This window comes from Sciurus carolinensis, chromosome 8 (assembly GCF_902686445.1).
Source record: "Sciurus carolinensis chromosome 8, mSciCar1.2, whole genome shotgun sequence".
Taxonomy (NCBI): domain Eukaryota; kingdom Metazoa; phylum Chordata; class Mammalia; order Rodentia; family Sciuridae; genus Sciurus; species Sciurus carolinensis.
Window position 1 is genome coordinate 40,895,963 of NC_062220.1, and position 17,522 is coordinate 40,913,484.

The 17,522-nt window shown below is 34.0% G+C and overlaps 1 protein-coding gene across 3 annotated transcripts in view; it reads left to right on the plus strand.

Moving 5' to 3' along the window:
- Thsd7a (thrombospondin type 1 domain containing 7A) overlaps window positions 1-17,522 on the plus strand; it is a 414,330-nt gene that overhangs the window by 373,537 nt on the left and 23,271 nt on the right. For all 3 annotated transcript variants that reach the window (XM_047561721.1, XM_047561723.1, XM_047561722.1), the window contains 4 exons: window positions 7,343-7,521; window positions 9,872-9,877; window positions 11,470-11,603; window positions 15,887-16,040. In XM_047561721.1, coding sequence (XP_047417677.1) covers window positions 7,343-7,521; window positions 9,872-9,877; window positions 11,470-11,603; window positions 15,887-16,040 — 473 coding nt within the window. The remainder of the gene's footprint in view (window positions 1-7,342; window positions 7,522-9,871; window positions 9,878-11,469; window positions 11,604-15,886; window positions 16,041-17,522) is intronic.

Sequence of the window (17,522 nt, forward strand, 5' to 3'; positions counted from 1 at the left end):
GAGTAAGTAAACTGTAGATATGTTGTAACATAACTCCTTTTTAAAAGGAATAAATAAACCTATTTATATATACCTACAAATATATATAAAACTATATATATAGTTTAAAAAAGAATAAACCTACTAATATATACCTATATATATATATACCTATATACTTATATATACAGAAAGTTCCGTACAATTCTAACACTAACTACCTGTAATAAGGGTAAGTTTCATAGGTTAAGGACTCTGTACTTTACAAGACAGCTCTTACTCAGACACCAGCTACAAGTTCAGGGTTCCCTGAACTAATCTAATCTCCTACAAACTGACTGATCTGAAATATGAAGCTTCCCTGTTCTCTTCCAGTGGAGCCAGGAGGCATCTCCCTTCCAGCACACTAATGTGTACTACCAAACAGAAAGCTTACATGACCTTTTGTAACCAGAGTTTTTACTCGGGTTTCATTTCAGCACAATTGAATCATTGGCCATGTGGTTGAACTCACACCCCAACCACAGAGGTCAGTCAGTGGATACCATGTGACTCGGTGCTCCAATCCAAATACATGGTAGGTATTTCTGGTGTGATTGTCCTCCCTTCTGAGACATCTCTTTAGTGTAAACTCACATGTGGTATGGTACAACATTAATAACAAAGATAACCCTCTCAGCAAATTTCAAGACTCAAGAGGCTGCCTTTAAGAACCAAAGTCAGCCAAATTCTTCCTACAACAAAATGTTCTAGATTTTCCTACCAGAAATACCTTGATATGAACTCATACATATATATATATATATATATATACTTAGGTATATATATATATACCTAAGTGAATCAGAATGTGCCTGGTCATTGGGTGAGCTCACAGTATTGAAATAACAATAGTTACAAAACCCCACAATCATTCATACTGCCATTGAAATTTTGTGAGAAAATGTACAAGTACTTAGCAGATATTAAGAGATATGTTTTCATATATGTATAAAAAAATATAAGTAAAATGAAATTTAAAGTAGTATCTCATTGAAATTATATAAATTTACCTGATCATTTTACTATGATAATTCATTTCCCAATATTGATTCATAAATTTTCATTTGAATATATGAATTTGAGAAAACATTGAAATATTGGAGTTTGGATATAAACAGAGTTGTTTGGTTCTCCTGGGTTATCAAAATCAATTCTTAATATGTAATTGCTAAAGAGTATTCTGTCTAGTTGGAAAGTTTTACAAAATGATTTCTTTATAAATTTTTCAAACCTATAAGGACCAAAACAGATAATAGTCTAGTTAAATTGTCTTGTTCCTGGTTGCAGTTATGTGCATATAATAAACATTTAAGTCAGATTTCTGAAGTTGCTTTTGAAATCAATCCAGATGTTTCAGATAGTGTGCCAGACTTACTCATTTACATAGTTGTAAATCAGAACTAACCAATATTGTCCATGTGCTTTCAAAATGAATTTTTGAATCATCAGCAGCACAATTCACTAATTGTGAAGGTGGTTGAAAGGCACCTCATCTGCACATTCAGAATTCAAATAAATGAGGTGAATGCATATATCTCAAAGAAAATACTCCTTTATTTGACATTTTAAACTTGCTGGTGTTTTTGTATTTATTTCAACCTGAAACAAGTCAGAACAGATACAGAATGCAAAAATTATGATCAGAAGTCAAGAGTCTAATTTTCCCAAGTGTCAAATTCAGTGTTGAACTGCTAAAAGTTTTAACATCCTCATGGTAAAAAGTCATTTATTTTATTTCAGCATTCCTCAGAAATCATAAATCGCTGTAAGATGCCAGCAGTTTATTTAGCCTTAAAACACTTAAATGTTTCTCTGTCTTTCCATCCCCCATGGTTGTTTGGTGTTAATTGCCCTCAAAAAAAAAAAAAAAAAAAAAAAATCTTAACAGAGAAGGCAGAGGAATGCTTATCTAGCAGTTCATCAGTAACATTAAGGATTTTAATGGTGCTAGATAAACATGACAGGCAATTATTGAATGTTGTTACACATTGGGAAATAAAAATGGGATGCTGGGCAATATACTCCTTTGCTATTTTTGTCTTTTATCTTAATTTCTAATTTGTATCTTTTAACAATTTAATAGAGTTTCATTTGAGAGATGTTTTCTGAAATATGCTATTGGAAAATCAGACATAAAGTTTTATACCTTCTTCCTCAGTAAAACAATGTGAATCAGTCTGAAGTCATACTTGTTAAATCTCTCTAAGGCGATAATAGTTCGGCACACAAAATGGAAAGAAAGAACTGTTACTCTGTGAGTAGTGGTTTGAAAGATATTGTGATTCTCTTTTCAGTCATAATTATTGAATAAGAAAAAGTTGGAGGTTTATTTTTTGGCAGCTATTTTAGATTTTTAAGGTAGAAAAATGGGAATCTTCTAGAAATATTTTAGTAACTTATTACCATTGATAGTCTTTTGCCAAATCTACTGATAATATTTTTAAATGATTGGTATTTATTTTTTTCAGTGTTAGGGGTGCTCTACTACTGATCTACAGCTCTTTTTTCTTTTCATTTTGAGACAGGATCTTGCTAAATTGCTGAGGCTGGCCTTGAAGTTTTGATCTCCAGCAACTGGAATTACAGGCATATGCCACAGCACTCAGCAGGATCTAGATCTTTTTTGAAACTCATTGTATACTTACAAATATTTTAAAATTATATGATCACAAAATTTCACTCATTTGGAAATGACTTTGGACATTTTTACAGTTTGATTCTATTTATTAAGCTATTATTATTTAAGGCAAATTTAACTGGCCCAATCAGGAGTTGTTCTTTTAAGCATCTCATACTATTTTAAACACACTTATTTACTGGTTATGGTATAGGAAAAAGGAAATGGGACTTGACATAAATTTCAACTAGAAATATTTGGGGGTGGGGACTTATTTTGTGATCTCAAAACACAACTAAAGTCAACATATAACACGATTTTTAGTGCATTATAGTCAGTGGGGCTCATTTTAACATATTCATAAGTGTATAAAATATAATTTTCTCCATTTCCATCCCCAGTACTACTCCTCTCCCTACCTTGCTCCCTCACCCAATCCTCTGCCTCTACTCTATTGATCTTCCTTCTGTTAGGTAGATAACTATAACCTATTAAAGAATACCTATGATTCTTGAGATTTTAGTAAACATTATTATAAAGTACTCCTTCAATTCTTTGTTGGACTCTCCTCTGGATCACTACCAATACTTCAGAGCCTTCTTCATTATCAGAAGTATATCCAAATCTCAACTTTGGCATCTTCTTTCTGTCTTCAGTGTTTCACAGCTGATAAAACCCAATAGGCACATCTACCCTCCAGAGATTATTTGGGACTAATCCTCTCTTTAAAACTCTTTCATTGTAACCAGATTTCCATACCAAATTAGTGATCCCATTAAAAATATCTAATACTTCACTTACAATAAGATGATTAATATGCATACCCTCTGACACATCAGAAAAAAAATGTATTCTTATGTTTACCAAAAGATGTGTTCCAGAATGTTCATAGCATCACTATAAACAATAGCCCATTATTGAAAGCTGCCTAAATGCTTGCCAACAATAGAATTAATAAATGCAACCATAGCATTTTCCCACGATCAAATGTACATAGAATACATGATCCTCAAGAACATGTATAATCTCATATCACAATGCAAAGTGAAAGGAGGCTAGCACAAATGGGTATGCACTCTGCAATTCCATTTACATAAATTTAAAAAGTAAAACTATTCTACATTGGGAGAAGGCAGGATATCAGTTACCCTTCTGAAAAACAAAGGAAGTCATTGGAAGGAAACACAAAGGAGGTTGTCAGAGCATTAATTTCATGACATGTGTGCAGTAAACTTTTTATCAATGAGATATGCACTCTTATGTGTAAGGACAATAATAAAAGTTAAAACAGATACTGTATATCATTAACAAAATATAGGAGATAGTATATAGAAAGATATGCCACAAATCTATTTCTCTTCCAGATTTAATTTGTTCTGCCTGTGTCTCCTGAGAGTATTTCCTAACTTCAGTCCTACACACTCCCCCACACACAAATGAGTACAGGTAAAACTGGTAAACCTTGGGAGGCTTAATGAACTGTATCATTGTCAATATCTTAGTTGAAACGAGACTGTAGTTACAATTGAGGTAATTGGGCAAAGTGTATAAAGAACTTGTGTCTTACTAGTCTTACAATAGCATGTGAATCTACAACTGTCTTGATAAAAAAGATTAAGTCAGATCCTATCCCAAATGAACTATATCTGATTGTCTAAAGAGTGATATAAGCCTATACTTTGGAAGTATCCTAAGTAATTTATAATTAGGCAAGGCTAGGAAAACTGTCTAACAATCAGTTAGCATTTTTAGCACAATTTAATTCCAGGACAAGTTGTTCACAAGCTTATAGATTAAATTTGGCATTTTAGTTTAAAGGTAATCTGATTTTCCTACAATTAAAGAAATGCATACTTCTGGGTTGCTTTTTAATTCTCCTTAGAATAAAATAATGAGGAATTAATTTAATTAAGTAAATTCAAGAGTTATGTACTACAAAGCTACAAAAAATCTCATTGGAAGAAATTAAAGAAAACAAATGAATGGAAAGAAATTCCATGTGTGTGGGTTGTTAAGATGCTCATGTTCTCAAGTTGATCAACAGTTTTGAAACAATTCCTATCAAAATTCTAGTTGTCTTTTCTTACAGAAATTTATAAGCTGATTCTAAAATGCACATGAAGATATAAGCATTTCAAATAACCAAACCTATCTTGACAAAGAATGAAATAGACTCCTACTTCCTGATTCAAACCTTAGCACAAAGTTACAGTAAAGACAGTGTGGTACTGGCATGAGATTAGAACTAGAGATAAATGGGATGAAATTTAGAGCCTAAAAATAAAGGCTTATATCTATAGTCAATTTCCAACGAGGATCCTCAAAAAATAATCAATGGAAAGGAATAATTTTTTAACAAATGGGACCAAGATAATTCAATAACCTGATAGACTAAGACTATGTCATGTTATGGTTATAGACATTGTCAGTAACCACATACAAAAGAATATATTTGACCTTTACCTTTTATCATATACAAAGTTAACTCAAAATGAAATATACCTAAATTAAGGTTAAAATTATGAAGTTCTCAGAAGACAGCAGAAGTGTACACCTTTACGACCTTACATTAGGTAATGGTTTCATAGAAGTGCTATCAAAGCACAAACAAAGAAAAATGATTAAATTGGCCTTCATTAGCATTTAAAACATTTGTTCTAGGGGCTGAAGATGTAGCTCAGTGGTAGTGTTCACCCAGCACATACAAGGTTATGGGTTCCATCTTCAGCACCAAACACACACACACACACACACACACACACACACACACACACACACACACACACCACTTTTGTTCTTCAGCAAGCACTGAAATAAAAAAGATAAGGTTCAGGTTGTAGCTCTGTGGTAGAGTGCTTGACCAAGCATGTACAAGGCCCTAGGTTTAAGCCCCAGTATTGAAAATAAAATTTAAAGAGAGTAAGTGACAAGGTTTGGGACACTTATATATTACTGGTAGAATGTACATTGGTACGATAATTTTGAGAAACAGTTTGATAATTCTTTAAAAAATTAAATACTATATAGAATTACAATATTACTGAGCAATTCCATGTCCAGGTATATATCCAAAGGAAATAAAAACTCGTCCACACAAACCTTGTACACAATTGTTAATAGCATTATTCTTAATAGACAAGATGTAACAAATGTCCACCAACTGTTGAATGGATAAACAAAATATAGTGTATCCATACAATGGGATAGTATTCAATCATAAAAAGAATGAAGCTCTAGTAAATGCTACAACATAGATGAACTTTGAAAAAATTAAACTAGATGAAAGAAGCCAATCACAAACGAACACACAATGCTTAGTTTGATTTCATTATGAAATGTCCAGAACAGGAAATTTCATATAGACAGAAAGTAGATTAGTGATTGATAGGGGAAAATGGGAATTAACTGTCAATAAGTATAGTGTTTCTTTTTGTGGGATAAAAATGTTCTAAAATTAGGTGTTATATTATTATATTATTACTATATATTATATTATATATTATATATTATATCATTATTATATTATATTTTAGTATATATACTAAAAACCAAAACACCAGCTGACTTTTGTGGTAAATGAATTTTATCTCAAAAAAATTAAGTCTATGAAGAGTTCCCTAATATAAATTGTTTATTTTGTAATTGTTTTCAAATCCAAATCTCTGCTATGGATGTAAATTGATAAGATAGACTTGTGCCAGGAATGACCTGTCTCCACAGTCAGAATTACAGAAGAGGAGGGGACAGGTATTTGATTCTTAACCAGAGGAATTTTGTTTTTTCCACATATTTGCCTTGAGAACAATAGTGATGATTTGATATTGTGACATGCCAAGTTGGTAGTGAATACTGTTCAAGAAAAATGTTCCCATTTCTCAAAACAGATCTGTAGACTATTAATTTAACTGACTGTGTGATTTGATGCAATGAGTGAGTATTGGACTAGACCCCAGAAAACCTTTCCCATCTCTTACTCTGTGACCTTGGACTTGTCAGTTATCTCCGCATTTTTTTTCTTTTCTGGTCACTAAATATCCATATATATGCCCCGTGCATTTGTATGATTTTTTTTCAAGACAACCAAAAGGATATGAGATGTGACGATGCTTTGAAATAGACAGCACTGTAAAAACATGAGGCATTATTTATTTAACATCCTTCAATTTTCTTCAAATTTTATTTTCAAAGAAAAGGAAACATAAGGTGCTAAGTTAAATGGTCTCTTTTGGATATTAATTGAGAGGGGCTGACTTTTCTTCTTGAGGAAGAACATTGCATGGACTCAAAAACTGACCTTGAATGTGACATTGATAGATAGGGTTTTATAGAAAACTGTGTTATGGGTTTTTTTTTTTTTTTTTAATGTACCATTCTGGCAGCCTGAGAATGATATGGCAGCAGACAGGTTATTGTCAATTAAACAAGAAAGCTGTCAGAAAGTCAGAAAAGTTGAAATATGGTGAGCACAAATCCTAAGCAGATCATATGGCAGCTGCTCAGCTGTTATTTGAACAGAGTCGTTGTATGTATGTGTCATTTTCCTGCAGGATTTAATTGAGTCCCTAACAATGGAGACATCCCTGCATTTGCATGCTGTTGTCAAATCAAACTTGGACCTTCTAAATGAGCTAGAACAGTGGGTAGTAAGTAGTGAGAGAGTGGCATGTGGAAGAGATCGTCTTTATCTCATGTTCCTCCACTTAGGGTACATTGAAGAGGCCTGCATCATCCCCTGCCCCTCAGACTGCAAACTCAGCGAGTGGTCCAACTGGTCCCGCTGCAGTAAGTCCTGTGGCAGCGGTGTGAAGGTTCGTTCCAAATGGCTGCGTGAAAAACCATATAATGGAGGAAGACCTTGCCCCAAACTGGACCATGTCAACCAGGTACTTTCATATCTTCAAGAGTGTTGAGATATGTTTTAGATTCACAATGATATGTCATGTCTCCAAAATGGACAAGAGTAAATAGCAGCTCCTGAATGAAAAATTTGATCCATTTCATCTTCAGAATGCTTTAATCAATTACATATAGCTTGATAGAATACCAAGTTAGATATGTTATCTTTGAATTCTCTGGGACTCAGGTCCCTGCAAGTGTACAGATATGGATAAACTTCAGGGGACAGAAGTAATATCTATATTTGAAACAATGTCAAGGTATTTAAATTGTCATAAAATTATATCTAACTTGTACGATGAAATTGTATCATTCTTAGAGTCTCCCTAGATTGTCAGAAAAGACATCTCAATTACAATTTATTAAATTAAAATTGGAGAAAGTATATAGGTGTAGGTCTAAAACTGGGAAAAATACTGTTAATCTACTTTGAGGGAAAAAATATGAAGATGGTTTTGAAATCACTGTGAGTACACTATCAATCTCATCAGCAGCCATTTAAATTTTTGTTTGGAGCTTTATTAGAGTTTGGATGCACACTTAGTTATCTGCTATCAACACTTATTATCTATATTCTATTGGAAATAAAAAGTAAATAGACTAATTGGGGAGTTGTGACTGATTTAATTATTAATTAAATTAATTTACATTGGATATAAATTAATGTATCTGACAATTATTATCATGTATGACCTATATGTGAATTAAGAATGAATTTCATATAGTATGTGCTGAAGTTGTGCATTTGAATTTAAGTCACAGTAAAATTAATCAAGTCCTTAAATACATAGAAATGTTTCATACAGACTACCTAATTTTAGTCTCCAACATACAACCCATCAGTACACATACTTTCCTTCCCAAATTAACCTAAATTTGTTCATAACAATAGAATCACACTGAAGGGAAAACAGAAAAAAAACTTTTGAATAAAGTAAATAAAGATGAAGACAGTGGAGAATTCAGTTCCACAGAAAGTATTCTCCAAGCATCCTGATTTTTCCCCAAGTTGCTGAATATATCTCTGTAAGTCTACTGAGGGGCCTAATATACTCCACTGCTGCCACCTACTGGTAGTTGAGCTTTCCTGTCATTGGCATTTTGCATTTCTCAAATGCTAGAGAATATTTCCTAAGAAGAAAATTCAATTCCATGACTCTAATTGTATAGACTTAAAATGGAATAACTGAAATAAAGTATTTATAATATAAAAGAATATTTCCCTACAAGTTTTGAAACTTTGAATTTTCAATAGGAAATTTAAATTTTAATAAGTTATCATCCGCAGCTCAAAGAAATTCTGCACATATTTATACCCATTTCACTATAGAGAGCTTATGTGTGCATGTGCAGCTAGTCAGATGTATAATTAAAATAAGCTGTGTTTGCAACAACATTTTCTTTAACAATAAATTGCCAAAGGTTCAAGGCCTCATGTAATGTTGTCTTTGCTATGAAAAATATTTTAGCTTAAAACCCTTTAACTGTAACTTTCTATCCCTGATGTAATCTGACACAGAATTTAATAGGACATTCATGTACTTGTTCTCAGCTTACTGGAGGCATGTCAAGATTAACAACCGAAAAAAATCAAAACTAAAACAAGAAATAATAGATTTTTGAACATGTGACTTTGAGCACAGATGTTCTACATAAAAAATAGAAACTTCTAGGTATATATGTATTAATAGAATATTTAGGAAAAGTAAAGAATGTGCAAAGTTTTGTATTAATGTTAGAAATTGCATATACTATAGATTTTTATTAGATTTATACATTCTTCAATAAAATAAAAACCAATCCATTGACTTAAAAATGGTCTCTGAGAACTAAAATGAAAACAATCAAAAAAAAAAAGGCAAAATAATAATATGGTCTCTGGGGTACCACTTTCCATTTGAGGAAAAAAATCCTCAAATCTTCATTTCCTGCAACATAGATGGATTGATTAAATGGATCAATGAATAGATGGAGCTGTAGATATATATACATCAATATACAGATATTAGTCCATTTACAAGCTGGATCACAAGGTATTTTCAATAACATGCCGATTCCCTATGATATGTGTTTTGAGCACGACTTTGCCTTCTGAGATTTCTTCACCCTGCTCATCTGATCCTTTCCTTGACAGTGTGTCTGCAAGGCTCATTTGCAGACCTTACTCTTCAGCAATAAGGAGTGGCTGGTTTTTCTCTTCTAACCCCTAAGAAAAAAATAAGTTTTTATATGTAGATAATCATACTTGAAATTAGATCACGAGTTCCTTTCATGATATACTGACATTTTCACTTTGTTTCTCTCCCTTTTCTTCATTCCTGTTGAATGCGGCCCCAGGCACAGGTAAGTTAAACCTCCTGGTTCATAATAAAGTGTTTTAAAAAAAATTCCTGATTTTTTTCCTGCCATTTTGTCTTTTATATCTTACCAGAAGGAAATATCATATTTTCCATTAATTTTTTCTCTACCTAGTCCCTTTATATTTCCTAGCATAGCTACCTGTGTTTCCTACTTTTATTGTCAAGGCCTGAGGGGAAGGGGGATCAAGCTTCACCTCACTCACCTTGACATGGCAGTAACACCCCTTATTAATGTTCTCGTGCATCTCAGAGAGGACCACGTGCAGGTGGGCCAAACATGGGTGGGTGGAGGTTGCTCTGAACTGATTTGTATTCACTCCAAAGAAGGAGATTAAAATGAAAGCCATCAAAGGATTAAGAAGAACAGCAGTTCCCCTTCAATTTTTCCCTTCCCCAGGAGTTGCAGGGCAGTGTTTAACCACATAATATTAGTGCTATTTTAATATGCACCCAGACACAAACGTGGTGACTTGTGGCAGTGACTAGTCTTGTTCTAACAGTGTATATTTTTTACCTCTATTTAGGATAGTTTCACTTCATTTACTTTTAACTGAGTTTTTCGTGCAATACAATTTACACAAATAGAGTACCAAAGGGCTATCTAAATTAGTTTTCTGCAATTAGGTACATGAAACATTAATTTGCTATTTGCATGTGTCTCTGTGTGTGTGTGTGTGTGTGTGTGTGTGTGTGTAAAATAGGACATAGTGAACTGTCACAGATTATGAAAATACTTTAAAAGATTTTTCTTTACTGGTTGTATCAGCTTGGTGGCAATGGATGGATTATGGTTCATATGTGTTCTTTGGTTATTTCTCTCATTGAGAGCACTGTATAATTGGTTCATTGTTGCAAAATTCCTGAAACCAAACATTACCCCCCACACACACCCATGGGGCTGAATGTCTTTATGGACACCAAGCACAGATAATTTTCTTTGTTCCTTGCTTTGGGCTGTGGCTGTGTATAATATGATACCAATTATAGGCCTTGCTTCTAAATCCTAAAAGATTGAAGATTAGTCTTAAGATGGCTTTATTTCATGTTATCTATCTTTTCATTTAACTGTCTGTATGAAAAACTAGAAATGGAAACTCTCAGTATTATACATATTTATCTGGAAAACAGGCTAAAATTTATATGTTTGGAAAACAGCTGTTTGTGTACTCTTTTCATCCAATCATTCATTTATTTGACAAATCTTATTGAGTGTCTAACATATGAGCAGGCTGGGCTAAGTATTGAAGACACACAAAACTGTGAACAAAACAGATGTTCCAGAAAATTATAATACAGTTTAGGAGGGGTCATTATAGGAAAATACGTATGGAATCTGGTCCAGTGAGTCAGATCCATACTGACAATGTAATGGCAGAATAGCAATGCAGCACAGCAAGCTCGCTCCTTTACCAGATTACTCAGAAAGTTCACTCTATTCCTGTTTTTAAATAATGAACAATAAGGGGGAAGAATGGAAGTTGCTTACCAATGATGTAATGATTGCACTAGTGAGACAGCCCTCCTGTTTGTCCTCCTTGGATTCCCTGAGGTCACTGAGAACCATGTGTATTTCAGGTATACGAGGTTGTCCCATGCCATAGTGACTGCAACCAGTACATATGGGTCACAGAACCATGGAGTGTCTGCAAGGTGACCTTCGTGGATATGCGGGATAACTGTGGAGAGGGTGTGCAAACGAGAAAAGTGAGGTAAGGCAGAGCCCGATTGCACAGAGAAGCCCGACTTAACCATCTCTCGGTCTCACCTGTGCCCTCATGAGTGCTTACTCCTCCCCAGTTCCCTGAATAAAATTGTCTTCTGTTTTTAGTGAGTCTGTGTTCATGGAAAACTCCAAGAGTATCTGATTCAAGCAGCGGTTTGTGATGTTCTGGTTTTTTGAATTAAAGAAAATTTCACATCGAGATACTTTTGAGTAGGAGAAGCATATTGAAAGCAGTTGAACTAATGCAAACTTTCAACCCCAATAACTCTTCTTTGAAAGTCAAATAGATTTTGAAGCACTTTTTTTTTTAATAATCTCTCTTAAATTTTTGCTCTTTTAAATGAAACTAGCTATTCTGAATACTCTCAAATCATCCAGGGAGCATCTTCCTGAAAACCCTGGCTTGTATTGCCTCTCACTTGCTGTTCTGTAGCCATGCTGTCCAGAAGCATGACTACTAGTCATCAGTGTCTATTTCAATTTCAATTTAAACTAATGAATGTTTCAAATGCATTTCCTCATTCACACTAGCCATATTTCAAATGCTCAACGATCTCTTGTGGCTTGTCTGTTTGGTGCACATATATAAAATATTTCTATCCTCATAGAAAGTTCCACTGGCAACGCCATTCCGTTCTGTAGCATCCCACATAACCCTGTGTTGAAAAGAGCCATTTACATGTCTGCTGTCTTTATTGAACTCTGTGGGTTTCTCCATAAAAGACTGTCATATTCACAGGCATTCCTTGATATCTAACACAAGTTTGGCATTAAGTCTTCCATACAGCATCTGTCATATGACCCTTAAAGGTTCTAGAATTCTGGGAAACAAATATGTGAGGTTTTATCATTCCATTTTATAGATTAGATGCCAAAGTTCTGAGTGACTAAATAGGAACACCCACCTAGTGAAGAGACAGAGTTTGAATTCAAACCCAAGTTTCCTTACTCTCTTTATATTAGTTTCTTCTAGCCCTGCTCAGAGAAACACAGTAAAGACAGATTAAAAAAGAAAAACTCCAGAGCTTGCAACACATGTTATGAAGTTCATTCTTACCATAATCTAACTTTTTATAAATTTAAGATTGATGTTTCTTAATCTGTTTCAGTAGAAAAGCAGAACAAATTAACATTTATATCATAAAACTTACACATATATAGAAATAGTACTCCTGCAAAGTGGAGGGGCTCTTGACCATCAATTGCCTGATGCCTTACTCTTATACATTTGAGAAATATCATATTGATCAATGAGTGAAGCATAACTGAAAAAAAAAAAAACTTTCACATATAAACAAATGTATAACTTTTTGTTCCTATAAATAATTTTCTATTTTTTCAAAAGCATGTCTGAAACCTCAATTTATATTTCTCCAAGGAACTTAATAAAGGTTAACTGTGGATGAAAAAGGGGTAGGGGAGTAATGAGTAGATAAGGAAACAAGAAAATAGAATTCTGTTTTCTACCATTCTATTTCCAAACTCCAAAATTTCCCTTGAAATTTAAAAATACTGTAATGACTATGTTTGAACTCTGTTGCTTGAATATGTCACAATTGCTTAAACACTCTTGTTGGCCTCAGACTATACATAGGTTTGATTTGATTTGATATTACAACTTTTTATCACCCTATAATACAAAATAAATATTTTGATCCAAGTTTTGAGCATCATTAAGAACTTGATCCAATTGGTTGCTTGTTAGTAAGACATATATTTATATATTTATAAGTATATATATATTTATATATTTCAGAAGCACTGTGTTTTTTCCAAATTTTCCCTACAACTACCTATGTACACTTCGCCTCTCTTTGCTTTGCAAACATTTGTTCTCAACATTTCCAAACACACTTGAAAGAAAGTAACTTTTCAGATCAATTTGTTTTTTGAGTAAACATCTCTGATGTAAATAGAGAAGGAGGTCAGTATTGACTGTGATCTCTGATTGTGTAATAATGTTCCTATTTGTTACTGATTGAGTAGTACACCTCCCTAACTTGATCCTCTGTTAATTAAGGTCACAATGGCCTGCTTAACCGCAAACATGGGTGACATTTCAGGATAGTTGAGTCTATAAAAAAGCAGGTTTAACTATCTAGTCTCAGCATTCCTCTTTTAGGATGGAGTGGCATATCAAGAATGGGTGGTAGAAGTGGTTTGCTCTGTAGGATGGGGTATTCTTTCAATGGCATTTTTTAGATTTCCCAGCACATGATGACAATTAAAAACACACACACACACACACAAAGAAACGATTTTGTTATCTTTACTGTTGTGGGCCTTCAGCCCTTCCATTCGGTCCCTTGGTCCCATGCTATGGATTCCTAATACAGTTCACTATTCTCACAACGTTATTCTCACTCCTTAGAAAGTAGAAAGGCTAAGAATTTGAAGAAAATTAATGAATTTAAAATACCTTCCTTCAACACTCAAAACTTGATCTGAATATTTATTATATATTCTAGGGTGATAAAAATATTGTTGATACCAAATAAAACAAAAATAAAACCTATATATGGTCTGAGTGCCAAAAACAAGGGTTTCAGCAATTGTGGAACTTTCAAGTAATGAATGTAGTCATAAACATATATCTTAGAAAAAGAGTTTATAACATAAGATGTTCACAGTGTATTGTTGACCTTTTTTTAAGTGGTACAAACAAATAGTAGGGAAATTTTTCTCTCATCTTATGTAAAGAAATACATGCTTAAAGTAATAGCCCATTAATCAATAAATAAACTCTGTTAAGAGTGATTATCTGTGAGTGATGAAACTATGAGAATTTTTATTATTCTAATTTTCCAAAATGAATATATTTTATGTAATAAAAAGTTAAAAAAGAAGAAAAGTCTTTGGAAATGAAGTTGTATGTATATAACTACTAAATGGAGTATTGGAAATCTGTTCTTAGCTATGGATCAATAGGTAATTTTACAAGGTAATCCTTGTGTATTGTATCAGTAACTACCAAGAATGTATGTATCTTTTCTTAGTTTCGAATCCAACTTTTAAGCATAGAAGTGCATTATCTGCCTGCAAGCTGCAGTCAAAACAAAACTTTAAAAATGCTATTGAAGATAGAACTTTTTCATAGGAAACTAAGATTCTTCCAAAGGGATGTATAATTTGATTTTTTCCAGTAATGAAGTCATACAAATACCTACCTCTTCATGTTTTCATAATTGCTTTATAATTTTTATTCAGTATGCAAAAGAGTTGCAGAAGTTGTTGTTTTATAGATATTTTTCAGGCTACAAATTCGGCTAAGACATGACCAATGGTAGTTTTCCAGTCCTTGAGTAAACCCCAGAACGAAAGGATGTTTCTCTTAAATTTGGCAGCAGTATATATTAAAGTGATTCTGCAAAGCAAATTTATGAAGATGCAATGTCCCTACTGATTGTAAATCCCTAGGAAATGTTGAGAACCTAGGTATAATTGGCGATATAACTCAACGGACAGCTGAACACATTGCAGTGGGTCTGAGAGGCTTAAGAGCTCAAGTCTTCCTGTTCATCTCCTCTGATGCAGTTCTCTTTCCAAACCCATTAATTTGGTTGACCTTTTCCAAGTTATAGATGAGGGATAAAGTTTTTCCCTTCCATTACTAAAATGGCCAGAGAGATTATTAACTATGGGAGAAGTGAAGACACATTCCCAAGAGTTGAGTCCTACATGAATGCTTGCAGTAAGATAAAATGGAATAAAGGGTTTGAATTTGTTTTGTTAAAAGGAAAACTGACAATTTAAAAATATATCAAGACACAGGAAGATCCAAATAACCAGATTTAGGGAATTTGTGCTCTTACAATTATAATTGTCCTTTCGCTTCTGGCTTTCTTTTCAGGTTAGCAACAGATGGGAGGCTAAAATTACTTTTAGAATGACAAAACAGATTGATAAATGCCTCTAGTTATCTTTGAAAACATTATCATGAATGCTCTTGTATAGATCTACCACATGCCTAGTCTTCTGTATAGAAGGAGCTCTACCTTCTCTATAGAATGCATTCTTTTCATTTAGAAGAATAAAAGGGGTTATGCACCAAAATTGAAACTTCTTCCAGATATTTTTAAATCATGCTCAAGTACTACAATATTTGGGGGAGGCAGAGATCCTTTTAAGTCCTCAGTTTTGGAGAATGTGACTCATTAGACACAAAACTTCCTGCTCCAAGTTGATGTCTTAAGGAACCCCACCTATCCCCTGGGTTAGCCATTACCTACTGGTACTGGTTCCTTCACTGATATATATGTTTTCTCCTAGATGCATGCAGAATACAGCAGATGGACCTTCTGAACACGTGGAGGATTACCTCTGTGACCCAGAAGAGATGCCTCTGGGCTCCAGAGAGTGCAAATTACCTTGCCCTGAGGACTGCGTAATATCTGAATGGGGTCCATGGACCCGTTGTGCTTTGGTGAGATGATTGACTATTTTATTAAAATAGAGTTTGCTTTATTCCTTAACACTAAAGCTTTAAAAATATAAAGAAAACATAGTAATGTCAATGTAAAAATCTATTTGTGTGACACATTTACCAAAGCAAGGTGTGTTTTCTTAGCCACTTCACTCTGTAACTGTGCTGTAAAATGTTAGCACTGCTTTCTCTCCCACTGAAAAAGCTCCACCTTTTGCAAGCCTCTGCTCCTTCTCAACCCATCCTTCTCTCCCAGCACACAATGCTTTCAGTTTGCTTACAAACAAAGCCTCTTAAAAGCTGAGATGGTGATAATGATTCCCTTTAGTGAAAAGGGAAAAAGAATGAAGCTCTTGTAAAGGTACTTTAATGGTGTCAGTTTAGTGCCATACTTTGCTTTTTGCCCAGGCCAATTTATTTAAATCATAGGAATAATCTTTCATACAATTAGGGTACTGCAGCAGGAGTATTAACACTAAAAAGCAAAAGATCCTGGTAAAAAACTGAGTAGAAAAAAGGAAGCTACACATCGATGAGTCTCTGCCATGCACTGAGTCTGTCTCTTTGAGCTTGGAACACCTGCTAAGGGTTCCAAATCACACAGAGCTCCTGGGTTTCAGTAGCCGTAGGGGCTTTACCATGGGACTCTGGGAAGGGAGTCATTTGAAACAGCACTGGCTACTTAGATAAGAAATTTGACTAACCCTTGGGTACCTTTGTAAAGTTTTACCTTTTAAAAGTAGCATCAACCCTCCCCGTGCCCATGGTTTCTCACTTAATGCAAAACCAGGCCTACTAGTCACGTAGGCAGGAAGGAGAGATAAGGGGGGAGAGAACTGGAGAACGAAAGAGACTTTAACCTATAAAACATGTAGGGTGCGCTCACTTCTGGGGACTTTAGAACACCAGCCATGGCCCCCTTCTTCCTGCCGGGAGAAGTCTGTATTATTACCTTTAAATAAAACCTGCTTAATATGCTTTAAAAAAAATAAAAAAATAAAAGTAGCGTCAAAACCATGGGAAAGGTGCATCAAGTGTGGAATTAATTTGTTGAAATATAATAATATAGAAAACATCTTAGTGCATGTTTTCCAAGGAGAAATTGCTTTTCCATCTCAGTGTTAACATTATTCAAGATGCTGATGGAAAACTAACTGATACAGCAGCAGCAAAACAGTTGACATCAATACAGATTAAAGTGCAATAAAGAATCATCTCTTTCACAAGAGCACACAAATGAATTTCTCCTTTAATTCTATAGCATTAGATATGAAGTTATGCCAACTACCTGAACTACATACTACAGTGTCACTGTGTCTATAATTGTGAGATTCTTATTGTCTCAAATCCTATTGCAAAAAGATTCCATTTTATAAAATAGAAATGTTGAACCTTGACTGCTTCTTAAACTCATTAACAGAGATTCTAATAACAGGAACCATTAAATTACAACTATGTCCATTTGGTTCCTGTTTTAAGTGT